The sequence below is a fragment of the Schistocerca piceifrons genome, chromosome 1, assembly GCF_021461385.2.
Source record: "Schistocerca piceifrons isolate TAMUIC-IGC-003096 chromosome 1, iqSchPice1.1, whole genome shotgun sequence".
In the NCBI taxonomy this organism is placed as follows: Eukaryota; Metazoa; Arthropoda; class Insecta; order Orthoptera; family Acrididae; genus Schistocerca; species Schistocerca piceifrons.
The window spans coordinates 912937001-912948629 of record NC_060138.1 but is presented as its reverse complement, the minus strand read 5'-3'; the positions used below and the strand labels follow the sequence as shown (position 1 = coordinate 912948629).

The 11629-nt window shown below is 35.8% G+C and overlaps 1 protein-coding gene across 2 annotated transcripts in view; it reads left to right on the top strand.

Moving 5' to 3' along the window:
• Positions 1-4576: 4576 nt before the first annotated feature.
• LOC124717030 (transcription elongation factor SPT6) overlaps positions 4577-11629 on the top strand; it is a 157651-nt gene continuing 150598 nt past the window's right edge. For both annotated transcript variants that reach the window (XM_047243696.1, XM_047243689.1), the window contains exon 1: positions 4577-4885. In XM_047243696.1, coding sequence (XP_047099652.1) covers positions 4847-4885 — 39 coding nt within the window. In that variant the 5' untranslated portion in view covers positions 4577-4846. The remainder of the gene's footprint in view (positions 4886-11629) is intronic.

The window sequence follows — 11629 nt, the reverse complement described above, 5'->3', positions numbered from 1 at the left end:
TGTTCTATATTAGTTGAGCACTGATGATGTGGAGTAGTAAGTGACAAGACACTCTATATCACTTTTAATAGGAATATTCTCTGCTGTGACTGGGTTGTTGCAATGGACTCCTTTTAATTTCTTGTCTTATATCCTACGTTTTATGCCAAAATTTGATAATTGGGTTCTCCCAAAAGATGTCATGAGATGAAAAATTAGTTTGCCACTCAATACCAGTGTTTTATTGTTTGAAGCTACTTTAGCGCTTACATCATACCATAGGCACCCATACACCGCTATTCCGTTTGTCCACTGCTACAGTTTGCTCATAACAACTTTCGTTTCATCAACAGACAGCATTTATGTGTACAGTAGCGGTCTCAGTTGACTTACACACATGATTTTTTTAACTTTTGTTTTAGTATAGTTCTTGAAAAACTTGTAAATTTTTTATAAACTGCTTCTGGGTTAGGGAAACGATAATTTTACAGGGAGCAATAAACAGAATTACTCAGCTTCAAGAGTACAATCATATATCAATAAATGTGCTTGAATGTGATGTGTTAGGTCTTGATGAACATGCTGCTCTCTTAACTGGTGCTTGATTCCGAATTCTATGTGGCAGCATTATGATAGAATAATGGCCTAGAATTTAGAACCGTTTACTCTACACAAAAAGTTGATCTCTGACTGGAGGAAATCATGTATGGAGTTCCCCAAGGCTCAGTCTTATGTCTACTTGTGTTCCTCAGATATGTAAAAGATCCTCCATCTAATACATAAGAAGCAGAATTAGTTATTTTTGTAGATCCCGCTAATATTGTAATCAATCCAAACTTACACAAATAAACAGAAAAAGTGGAAAACAATACTCTTAAAAGCATAATGTACTATCTTCTGAAGATGGTGTCTTCTGAAATTTTAAAAAGATACAACACATTCAGTTCTGCACCTTTAGGAATACTAAACCAATGATATGTGCAGCACATGGTGAGGAAATAATAAATAAGGTGGAAACTTCCAAATTCTTAGGTGTACATATTGATGAGAATTTAAAGAGCAAAAACCACATTTTGGAGCTCCTAAATCAACTTAGTACAGCCATATTTGCACTTAGAATCTTTGCAAGTCATGGAGATGAACAAATGTGTAAGTTGACATATTTTCTATATTTTCATTTATTAGATGCCATATGGCATAATGTTGCATGTAACTCATGTTTAAGAAAGAACGTCTTCATTGCTCAAAAACATGCTGTAGGAATAACATTCGCTGCTCACCCATGATCATCTTGCAGACATTGTTTGAGGAGTTGGAACTCTGACTACAGCTTCACAATATATTTATACCCTTATGAAAATTAGTGTAAATAATCAACAACAGTTTAAAATGAACAATGATGCACATAATTACAATACTACATGGAAAAATGACTTTCATTACTGTACAGTGTCATTAGCACAACATGGTTTTCCAATGCTGCAACTAAAGTTATTGATCACTTACACAGTGCTATAAAATGTTTGACAGACAGCAAAGTAAAATTTGAAAACAAACTATAAAAGTTTCCCCTTGATGACTCTTTCTATTCTGCAGAAGAACACCTATTATTGTAAAGTGTAAAACTGGTTGGTAAGAATTACCAACTTACATTTGTATATTAAAGTAATAAATAAAAACCTTATAAATGTAAACCATGTAGCCATATTTAGAAGCTAATTTGTAATGTGATAGTAAAAGACTTGTTCCAAATCATTACAATTTATCATGCAAAAGACCCACGGAACATGAAACTAATAGACTGACTAACTTTCATAGCAGAAGTGACAAACGTTTATAAAACAATGTATTATTCATGCAGTCCAAGCTGACACTTGGCACAGTGCATGATGGGAGAGCCTATGAATGGGATAAACCTTAATGGGTCTCCAGTAAGCTATCGCACCCGGTGTTAGCCTGCAATGCATGAGTAGTATGATGGTATATACATAATATACTAGCAGTTCCACTGTCAGCAATAAGTTTTTCGATTGGTAACATTAGTATAAGCATATAGCACAAAATTAAAGTAAGGATTACTGCAATAGAACAGTTATCAATGTGTTACAGTTTCTAAAAAATTAAAATGAAATAAGCTTAATATACATGTTATTAGCGTATCGGATTTCATTTGCAAGACCATTTAATCGTTTAAGCCAAAGAATTTTGTTTTGGCTTGTTCTTATTGGTGATGATGATGAATTTAACTGGTGATGATCTGAAAAGACTCATTGGTTCACATAAACTTGATAGACCACACAGGAGTTGAATATCATCTTGCTGAGTAGAAAAGACCAGAGATGATGTTCACCTGAAGTTTTGCATCCAGTTGGTTACAGTAATGCCTTTAACTCCATTTTCTGTTTCTGCTGTTTGGCCAATATATAGCTGAACTCTACTATGATTTTCCTTCACAGCTATATATGTTTCTCAAATTTTACCTGCAACTACATACATTTCATATCTTCTGTGCATTATTATGATGTAATTACAATTAATTTATACAATAGCTATATATAAATGTAACCAATAGCCATCACAACAGCGTTAAATATCAGCTTTCAATATAGGCATGGATATTAATTCGTAATTTTTTTCAGCACCCCAAGTACAATCATCACCTCTCTGCAATTCACTCTTTTATTGTTGGTTGATAATCCAACGGACTTGGTAGCAGCATCCTCATGACATCCAGAATAATTTGGTTCTTTAAATTTTGCTCCACTCCTGCAGAAATTATACCACAGATAAATGTGTTTAATGCTGTCTTTGTACTCACTTATCTCAATAGATCAATTGCACCTTTGTTGTCATACATTATTTTAATCTGTTTAAAGTCGTTGCAGTCAGATTGCTTCATGACAGACAAAAGTTAATGTCATGTATTCTTTTTCTTTCACTGAGGGTGCTACTGTTGATTGTGTTTCTGTGTTCCGTGAAACTGTAGACACTGTGTCATAAACAAGAAATCAATGGTTAATTACCTATTTGCGTTGCTTCCAGTCCAGTAAACATCAGTGTATCCTTTGAAGTTATGGTCCTCATCTTTACAAAATTTCAGTTCGAAATCCTTAGTTCCCTTGACATATCGTAGTGTTATTTTTATATTTCACCAATGGAGTGTTCGATATTTATAAGTATACCGATTCAGTTCCCCAGTTGGTTATGCAAGATTTGGTCTTGTACCTGGTTGTGGCTACATTAAACTACCCATTGCATCTCCATGGCATACCTTGCTCTCTCAGTCTTTGGGCTCGATGCTTGGTTATCATCTAGCAGTGTGGATACTAGTTTGCAGACTTGCTTGTTATGTTTTTTGTAAAAATCTGATTTGTATAATAGTTCTGGTCTATCCATTAAATTCGTGCCCATGGTCTCTTTTTAGTTGGAGCCTTATGTAGATGAAAGTTTCTCTTAGGCCATTTAGTTATTTTTTAAAGAAAATCGTTTGCTACTGATTGGTAGTAAAGACCAACATTTCATCTATCTGAAGTTTGTTTGTGAATACGTCTCTTCCTTCGTTTTTCTGTTAAACTGAAGTATCAGCTGTAGACCTGATCTGCTGCAAGTTGAACGTAGTAGAGCGTTATCCAGTTTGATGCCAGTACAGTGACTTAAGTAGGTAGTTTGCCTTCTTAAGCCTGTTAACGATTTTGTCTTGATCGTGGTCTACAACAACAGGCGTCAATGTTTATGTGGGACAAACCGAGAAGTGTAACCTGAACCACTAACTGATGAGGATGGGCAAACAGAAGAAACGCAAGCGCATTTTCTGTGAGTCTCGCCGAGTACAGTTTCTTCTATGTAAATGCCTGGCTAAGGCTCCCACCTGGAGTCGCTGAATATCTTAACTGTTGGGCTACGGTGGGTTACGTCGAGGTTTCCAATGATTTAACTAAAAAGGAAATTTTACAAACTGTCTGTGATTCCAGTTCTTAATTGAGGCAGTGGTTCGCTGCAAATACGACAACCCCTCAACGACTGAGTGTTTCTCAGCGAAAAATGTAGATAAGCTTGTTGGTCACTAACTTGATGGATCATGGAAGTAATTTGTCGGATTCCACTATACGGATAACGACCGTGACGATAGGCTAATTGTTGATAGGGAAGATTAAATTAGAACGTATGCAAAAACAACTTGTAGCTTTGTAGCTAAAAACCATAACAAACGGAAAATCGTTCTTTATCAAACAGTGGGTGTTAAATGACTGACGATGAAAAATTAAATTACTCTGAGAACACTTAATTCTAAGATAAATGTATTTGACAAAACCTGGTATATTCATTAGTCTATTGAAACTCGTTCTTATAGACAAATCTTCCACGTCAAATAGTGTCACAATACTGCCACGAAGTCAAATGTAGAAAATGTGTATAAAATTACGAATCTCTGTGTTACTTAGTAATTTTTGTGTAACAGGTATTTCTTATATATTTATCGAATAAGGCAACAAACAATTTAAATTCTCATCTGCATTTTCTTTGTCTTCTTGTTACCTTGTAAGATATTCCACTCACAATGTGATATTTAAAATCTTTGCAAAAAGAATCTGTCATTTGGCAGCCATGTTATATTTGTGTTAAATGGTGGCTCTAATGTAAATATGGATTAATGTTTTGTCCATATTAATATTGGAGCCAGTATTAATGTGGTAGAATGAAAGTTCATAAACAAATATAAAATATTCTCTCCCACCCGTAATAAACCTAGAATCGTCTGCCACCCTTTTCTCTCCTTGGAACATAAAGTAGCGTACCACGTAGGAAAAACTGTTTTGAAGATATAGAATTGTTCCTCGCCACTTCTTGAGACTCTCCCTTCAGAGTTATGGCGGACTTTCTCGACTCCGAAGCGGAAGAAAGTGAGGTAAAAGAAACATTTATTTTTTTTTGCAATTATGTGTGTATGTACGGTATACAGTTATTCACCTGTCGTTCACGTGGAGAATGAATGACAATACTCCCATTTATCAGAGTGAGGAAGCGTTATTCAGTTTTATTTCCTTTGGACCTAATTATTGAGATATTTAGGTTTAAATTCCATGCACTAATACAGGAATATTTTTTGTGTTGAATTTTATCAGTGGTCGTATGAGTACCCTAAATTGAGAAGAAATCATGCTGACATCACCAAATTTATTTTTTATCTTCTATGAGAGTTACAGCTAATTATGTGTATAGCGATGTAAACATATCAGGGTTGCTAGTATTTGATAAACTTGCAAATACTTTTCATTTGGATTTAGGTTCCATAGAATTTGTGCAAAAGTTTACACAGTAAGTAACATATTAAGTACGCATGTGGTAGGTTTTGCAATAAACACAGATATTTATTTTTACATTTTTATTTGTACCTCAAATTAAGAATAGTTGGTCATCTGCATGCAACCGTTAATTTTGGAAGGTTTCCGTTTCCTCCCTATGCCCAGGTTGCTGGGATTGGGCGAATAAAATTAAGTGCAGCATCAGTTCTCCCTATCCGTGTGGTAATAGAATGAAAAATGTAAAAAATGGCAAAGGGCAGCATGTTTTGTTACCTAACGTTAATTGGTAATAGAGTTCAAATCATTGCATAGCTATCTTAATTTTGGCTTGCCATTGTAGTTATTTGTTATTTGAAATTTCCATGGACAACTGGTAACAATAATGGTTTGAGTGCCCAATTACAGAATAGAAATTGGCCATTACCTAACATACAGTTTTTCTGTTGCTATTTTGCTTATACTATTTTCACCATTTATGTCAGTGACTTGGATGATAACATTTGTCATATCAACTAAGAGATTACTTTAGACACACAAGCAAGTCTAAGCTTTTAATTCACTGTGACATATGTAGATCAAGATGCATTGGTGTACAATGTAAAATGTGCATATGTTGTTATTGTCTGCATGGCTCAATACATTTTATTTAACTGTGTTCCTTAGAATATTTAATGAGGTTATTGTTGAGTTTATGAGCAGCATTTTGGTATGTCTCCAGCTGAAAATTTTGGGATGTGATCCTCACTTAGTTGCAATAGGCCTATGTCATTTAAGCAAATCCAAGTTGTAATCCTTTAGAAGCAAAGTGTAGATAGTATTCTGGCTAAGCATTTGAATGGCACTATCATCTTCTAGCATGCTATCCATCAACTAAATTCTGTGGGAAACAAATATCTAACCATCTGGTAGTAGGCAGTGGTTTGTACACATTCTGTTCATGATTTTTTTAACTGAAGAAGCTGCCAAACATAATTAATAATATGCTTTCTGTTTCTGTAAAAATGTGTTGTGATTCATACAGTCAAAAGAATTAACCACTGAAACACCAAGTCAGTTTATTTTCTAATGCTATACTTAAATCATCTCTAGAATTGTTTCAGTTTAATAGCAGAATTTGCTTGTGAGAGTGTTAACTATTGTCTTGGAAGAAGTTGAACTAAACTCATATTGAATGTCTATTATGTCACTGATAACTACGTAATATACAGGACGAGGTTGAGGCAATTTATGATGAGATAATAGAAGTTATTGAGATAGTTAAGTGAGATGAAAATTTAATAGTCATGGGGGACTGGAATTCAGTAGTAAGAAAAGTAAGAGATGGGAAAGTAATAGGTGAATATGGACTGCGGCAAAAAAATGAAAGACAAAGCCACCTGGTAGAATTTTGCACAGAGTATAATTTAATCATTGCTAATGCTTGCTTTAAGAATCATGCCGGAAGCTTGTATACATGGAAGAGACCTGGAGACATCGAAAGGTTTCAGATTGATTATATAATGATAAGACAGAGAATTCGAAATCAGGTTTTAAATTGTAAGACGTTTCTAGGGGCAGATGTGGACTCTGTCCACGATTTATTGATTATGAACTACAGATTAAAACTGCAGAAGGCAGGATTTTAAGGAGATGGATCTGGATAAACTGAAACAACCAGAGGTTGTAGAGAGTTTCAAAGGGAGCAGTAGGGAACTATTGACAAGAATAGGGGAAAGGAATAAAGTGGAAGAAGAATGGGTAGCTTTGAGAGATGAAACAGTAAAGGCAGCAGACATCAAATAGGTAAAAAGACAAGGGATAGTAGAAATCCTTGGGTAATACAAGATATATTGAATTTAATTGATGAAAGGAGAAAATATAAAAAACAATAAATGAAGCAGGCAAAATGGAATACAAACTTCTAAAAATGAGATTGACAGGAAGTGCAAGATGGCTAAGCAGGAATGGCTAGAGGACAAATGTAAAGATGTAGAAGTATATATCACTAGGGGTATGATAGGTGCTGCTATCAGGAAAATTGAGGAGACCTTTAGAGAAAAGAGAACCACCTATAAGAATATCAAGAGCTCAGATGGAAAACCAATCCTAAGCACAAAAGGGAAAGCAGAAAGTTGAAAGGACCCATAGTGTGTCTATACAAGGGAGATGTACTTGAGGGCAGTATTATGGATATGGAAGAGGGCGTAGATGAAGATGAGAAGTGAGAAATGATACTCCAGGAAGAATTTGACAAAGCACTGAAAGACGTTCATAGCATTTGTAGATTTGGAAAAAGCTTTTGACAATGTTGAATGGAATACTCTCTTTCAAATTCTAAAGGTGGCAGGGGTAAAATAAAGGATGCAAAAAGCTAATTATAATTTGTACAGAAACAAGAAAAGAGTCAAAAAACACAAAAGGGAAGCAGTGGTTGAGAAGTGAGAGAGACAGCGTTATAGCGTATCCCCAATGTTATTCAGTATGTATATTGAGCAGACAGTAAAGGAAACAAAAGATAAAACTGGAGTAGGAATTAAAAGTCTAGGGAGAAAAAATAAAAAACTTTGAGGTTCGCTGATGACATTGTAATTCTGTTAAAGACAGCGAAGAACTTGGAAAAGCAGTTGAATAGAATGGACAGTGTCTTGAAAAGAGAATGTAAGATGAGCATGAACAAAACAAGGATAATGGAGTATGGTGGCTTGCAGAATATCTTTGTAGATGTAGAGGTGATGCTGAGGGAATTAGTTGAGGAAAGGAGGCACTTAAAGTAGTATATGAGTTTTGCTGTTTGGGAAGCAAAATAACTGATGATGGTTGAAGTAGGGAGGATATGAAATGTAGGCTGGCAATGGTAAGAAAAGCATTTATGAAGAAAAGCAATTTGTTAATGAGTATAGGTTTAAGTGTCAGGAAGTTCTTTTTCAAAGTATAAATATGGTGTGTAGCCCTGTATGGAAATGAAACATGGACGATCGACAGTTTGGACAAGAAGACAATAGAAGCTTTTCAAATGTGGCACTACAGAAGAATGCTGAAGATTAGATGGGTAGATCGCGTAACTAATGAGGAGGCACTGAATAGAATTGAGGAGAAAAGAAATTTGTGGCACAACTTGACTAGAAGAATGGATCAGTAGGTAAGACACATTCTGGGGCATAAAGGGATCACCAATTTAGTACTGGAGGGAAGCAGGGAGGGGGGGGGGGGGTTAAAAACTGTAGAGGAGACCAACACAGTAAGCAAATTTAGAAGGATGTAGGTTGCAGTAGTTACTTGGAGATGAAGCTTGCACAGGATAGAGTAGCATGGAGAGCAGCATCAAGCCAGTCTTGGGACTGAAGACCACAACAACAACACTGCTGTTTTATTAATTTCACATATTTGTGACTTATTTTCTCAATTTATCGGTAGCCGCCTTCCCTCCTCTATTTCCTGTAAGAGCTGGTCGTATGACATTTTAACGATGCTTTTTTTGTAGCCTATTTAATTACCCTTGTTATAGGTACTATGTTCCTTCTTGTGTTGAAATTACGTTGTATGGCGTCCATTAAGACACAGTTGTGAAAGGTGGAGAGAAATTTCTCTAGAGATGCTGAAGACTACTGTTAACACTATGACACATTGTGTTACCAGTGCATGTAACAGTGTTGGTTGCTCTTCTGCTGTCTGATGCTGTTGGCAATTCTTTTTCCTTGGGTGGTGGTATAGAGGAGCACTAAATCCAATGACTAGTGTCAGTGAAAATGCGAATTGATGAATTTTTGTTAATGTGAGATTTACATTTATTTATCTGGCTATAATGGATTATAAAGTTGGTTAGCCAACTGGATTTCGTATGTATTTATTGTATTGTGTGTTTCTCAGAATAAGGCAGGATTTATTGGGATACTGTTTCTTATTTCAGTGTTATAATTTGGTTGTGAGTTGATAATGCCAACAAATGTGACTGGAGGAAATTTGAAATGTCCCAATTTCTGAATTTGTGGTCACACAGGAACCTAAAACTACAGTTTTACTTTTACATAATATTCTCTTTTATACAAAATTCCGCTCACTATGTTCCATTACATGTCAGGGCGACTTATCGAATGCTATTTTCTCATTAGTTCTGCCACCTTATCTAATCATCAGACTCATTGTATACTGTGCTCATTATTTGTCGTGTTCACTTACCATTATTCACCATGAAAACAGCTACCTACTACTGCATGTAATGCAAAAGCCACTGACACTCAAAGTGCACTTTTACCGTCTTGTGTGCAATTATGTACGGACCATTATGGTGCAAGAACCAATTTCTTACTGTATAAATGTTGTAGTATGTTCTTCATGTAATTACAAAGTTCCTGGCTATTTAATGTTGGTCATTTTGTTTGCGGATCATGTCAAATTAGCCTGTAGATTGGAAATAATATTTTGATTCAATGATTCTGTGTTGACTGCAGAAAATTAGTTTGTAGTCAACGGGTTAATATTATCCTGCTCTTGCTTACCCTGTGGAACAGTAGAAATTCTAAAAGTACACGTGTGTTATGTATGTCAACAAGTCACAGAATTAGTGAAATATTTTTCATATTTGTCTATTACTCTTAAAATGTGCAATTTGCAAGGACTGAAACCTTACCCACCACATCAGCCTGAGGGCAAACAGGCACAAACTGTGTGGCAAAATGCTAACCATGTGTATTTACACACAAGTAAAACATGTTATTGGGGGACGGGGGGAGGGGGCCTGGAATTTGTTTTCCATTTTTACTTCTGTTGGGAAGCATACGTGCTCTAATGAAAATGTCACCACCTGCACAGAAACAATCCATATATTCATTTAGTCTGTAGAATTTTATTATTTATTTAGAAATGTAGTATTGTACGTACTATTTTGATGCTTTAAGGTCAGCACCTTTGTCTGATCATACAGTTGGCCTAATTATAAACAGGTGTGAAAACTAAATTGTCAATACTGTATCTTTTTGTGAGACATTTATGTATATAAGTCACATGGTGCGAAAAGAATGTTGTCATTGTGACAAATGAGTAATCAGATCATTTAAAGTCACCTAGAAATTTCTAGTTGAAAATGTGTGAACCTTTTGTTAAAAACAGATGCTGTTAGGTAGTACTAATACGGAACACACTCTTGTAAATGTGATCCTGTGCATAACTTCATGATGTCTGTAGTTTTGACATTATGGACATTTTTCAAATGTGTGGCAGCTCTCCTATCCCAGTTGTGCTGCCTGCACTAGCAGTTAATTTACATTATGATTTGAACATAGAGGAATTTTCAGTAAAAGTCATCAGCGTTGACCAGTGACGTAGGAAACGTGACAAAAGCCTTAATAATACAGTGACTATAATGTTATGTTACTGGCAATTTTTTCAAATGGGCTAAGCTACACATCAGTCTGCCACCATAACCAAAGTCGATGACTCGTACCAAACATTCCTCTTGACCCATGATGCTTATTTTTTCTGGCATGTATCACAAGGGAAAATTTCTCATGCAAATCGTCATCATGCATGGTATTTCATCTATAGAATTCTCAACATTAAGGCCACTAATATACTTACACCAGGAGGCTGCTGTGGCTATTATTTATACCTGCAGGTGCTGTTGATGTGCCGGGCATTCATTACCCGGTTTGCACTTAAGTGTCCAGCATGGCTCATTGACATTGTGTCCAATATCCTCAGCATAACTCTGTCCATCGCATTGTTTGACCTTTGTTTTTCTATTTGCATGCCCTGGATTCTGTTCTTATTGTTCAATGTAATGTATAATGTAGTATCTCAGGTTTTACTGTGGCAGTACCACGAGTAATGATTAAAAGGAATTATACGATTTTAATTGCAAAAGATTCTATTTTAGTGGAATCCTAGAAGATAGAAGTCCATGTCAGTATTATAATATGGTTAAAATTCATGAATATCTCATTTCTAAATGATACTCTATGAGTGCTGTCGTGCACTGTTGCGCTAAGCATGTGTGCTGTTAATGTTCAGTGTAGAGTTCTTCCGTGGTTCTGACAGCTTGGCTTATGTATGATAAACCACACTGACAATGGGTCTGGTGCTCTTCCAACCTGCGGAAGCCTGAATTGTCTTTTATGCTGCCCAGGAATGATTTAATCATGTCTGGTATATGGAATCTTCCTTGCTCCTTTTACTTTTTGATAATATATTTGATTGTCATGGACAGAGCTCCAGTGTGTGGAAGGAAGGCTATTGCTTGTGACTTCTCTGCCGCCTCCTGTGTTGTGTCCCATGGTCAATTGATGCTGTTCTGTGTAACCATTGCTGCAGGATCCTGTTTTTGGATGGACTATTTTAGCTGCTAAGTTTTCGGAAATTGACAGAGTATGAAA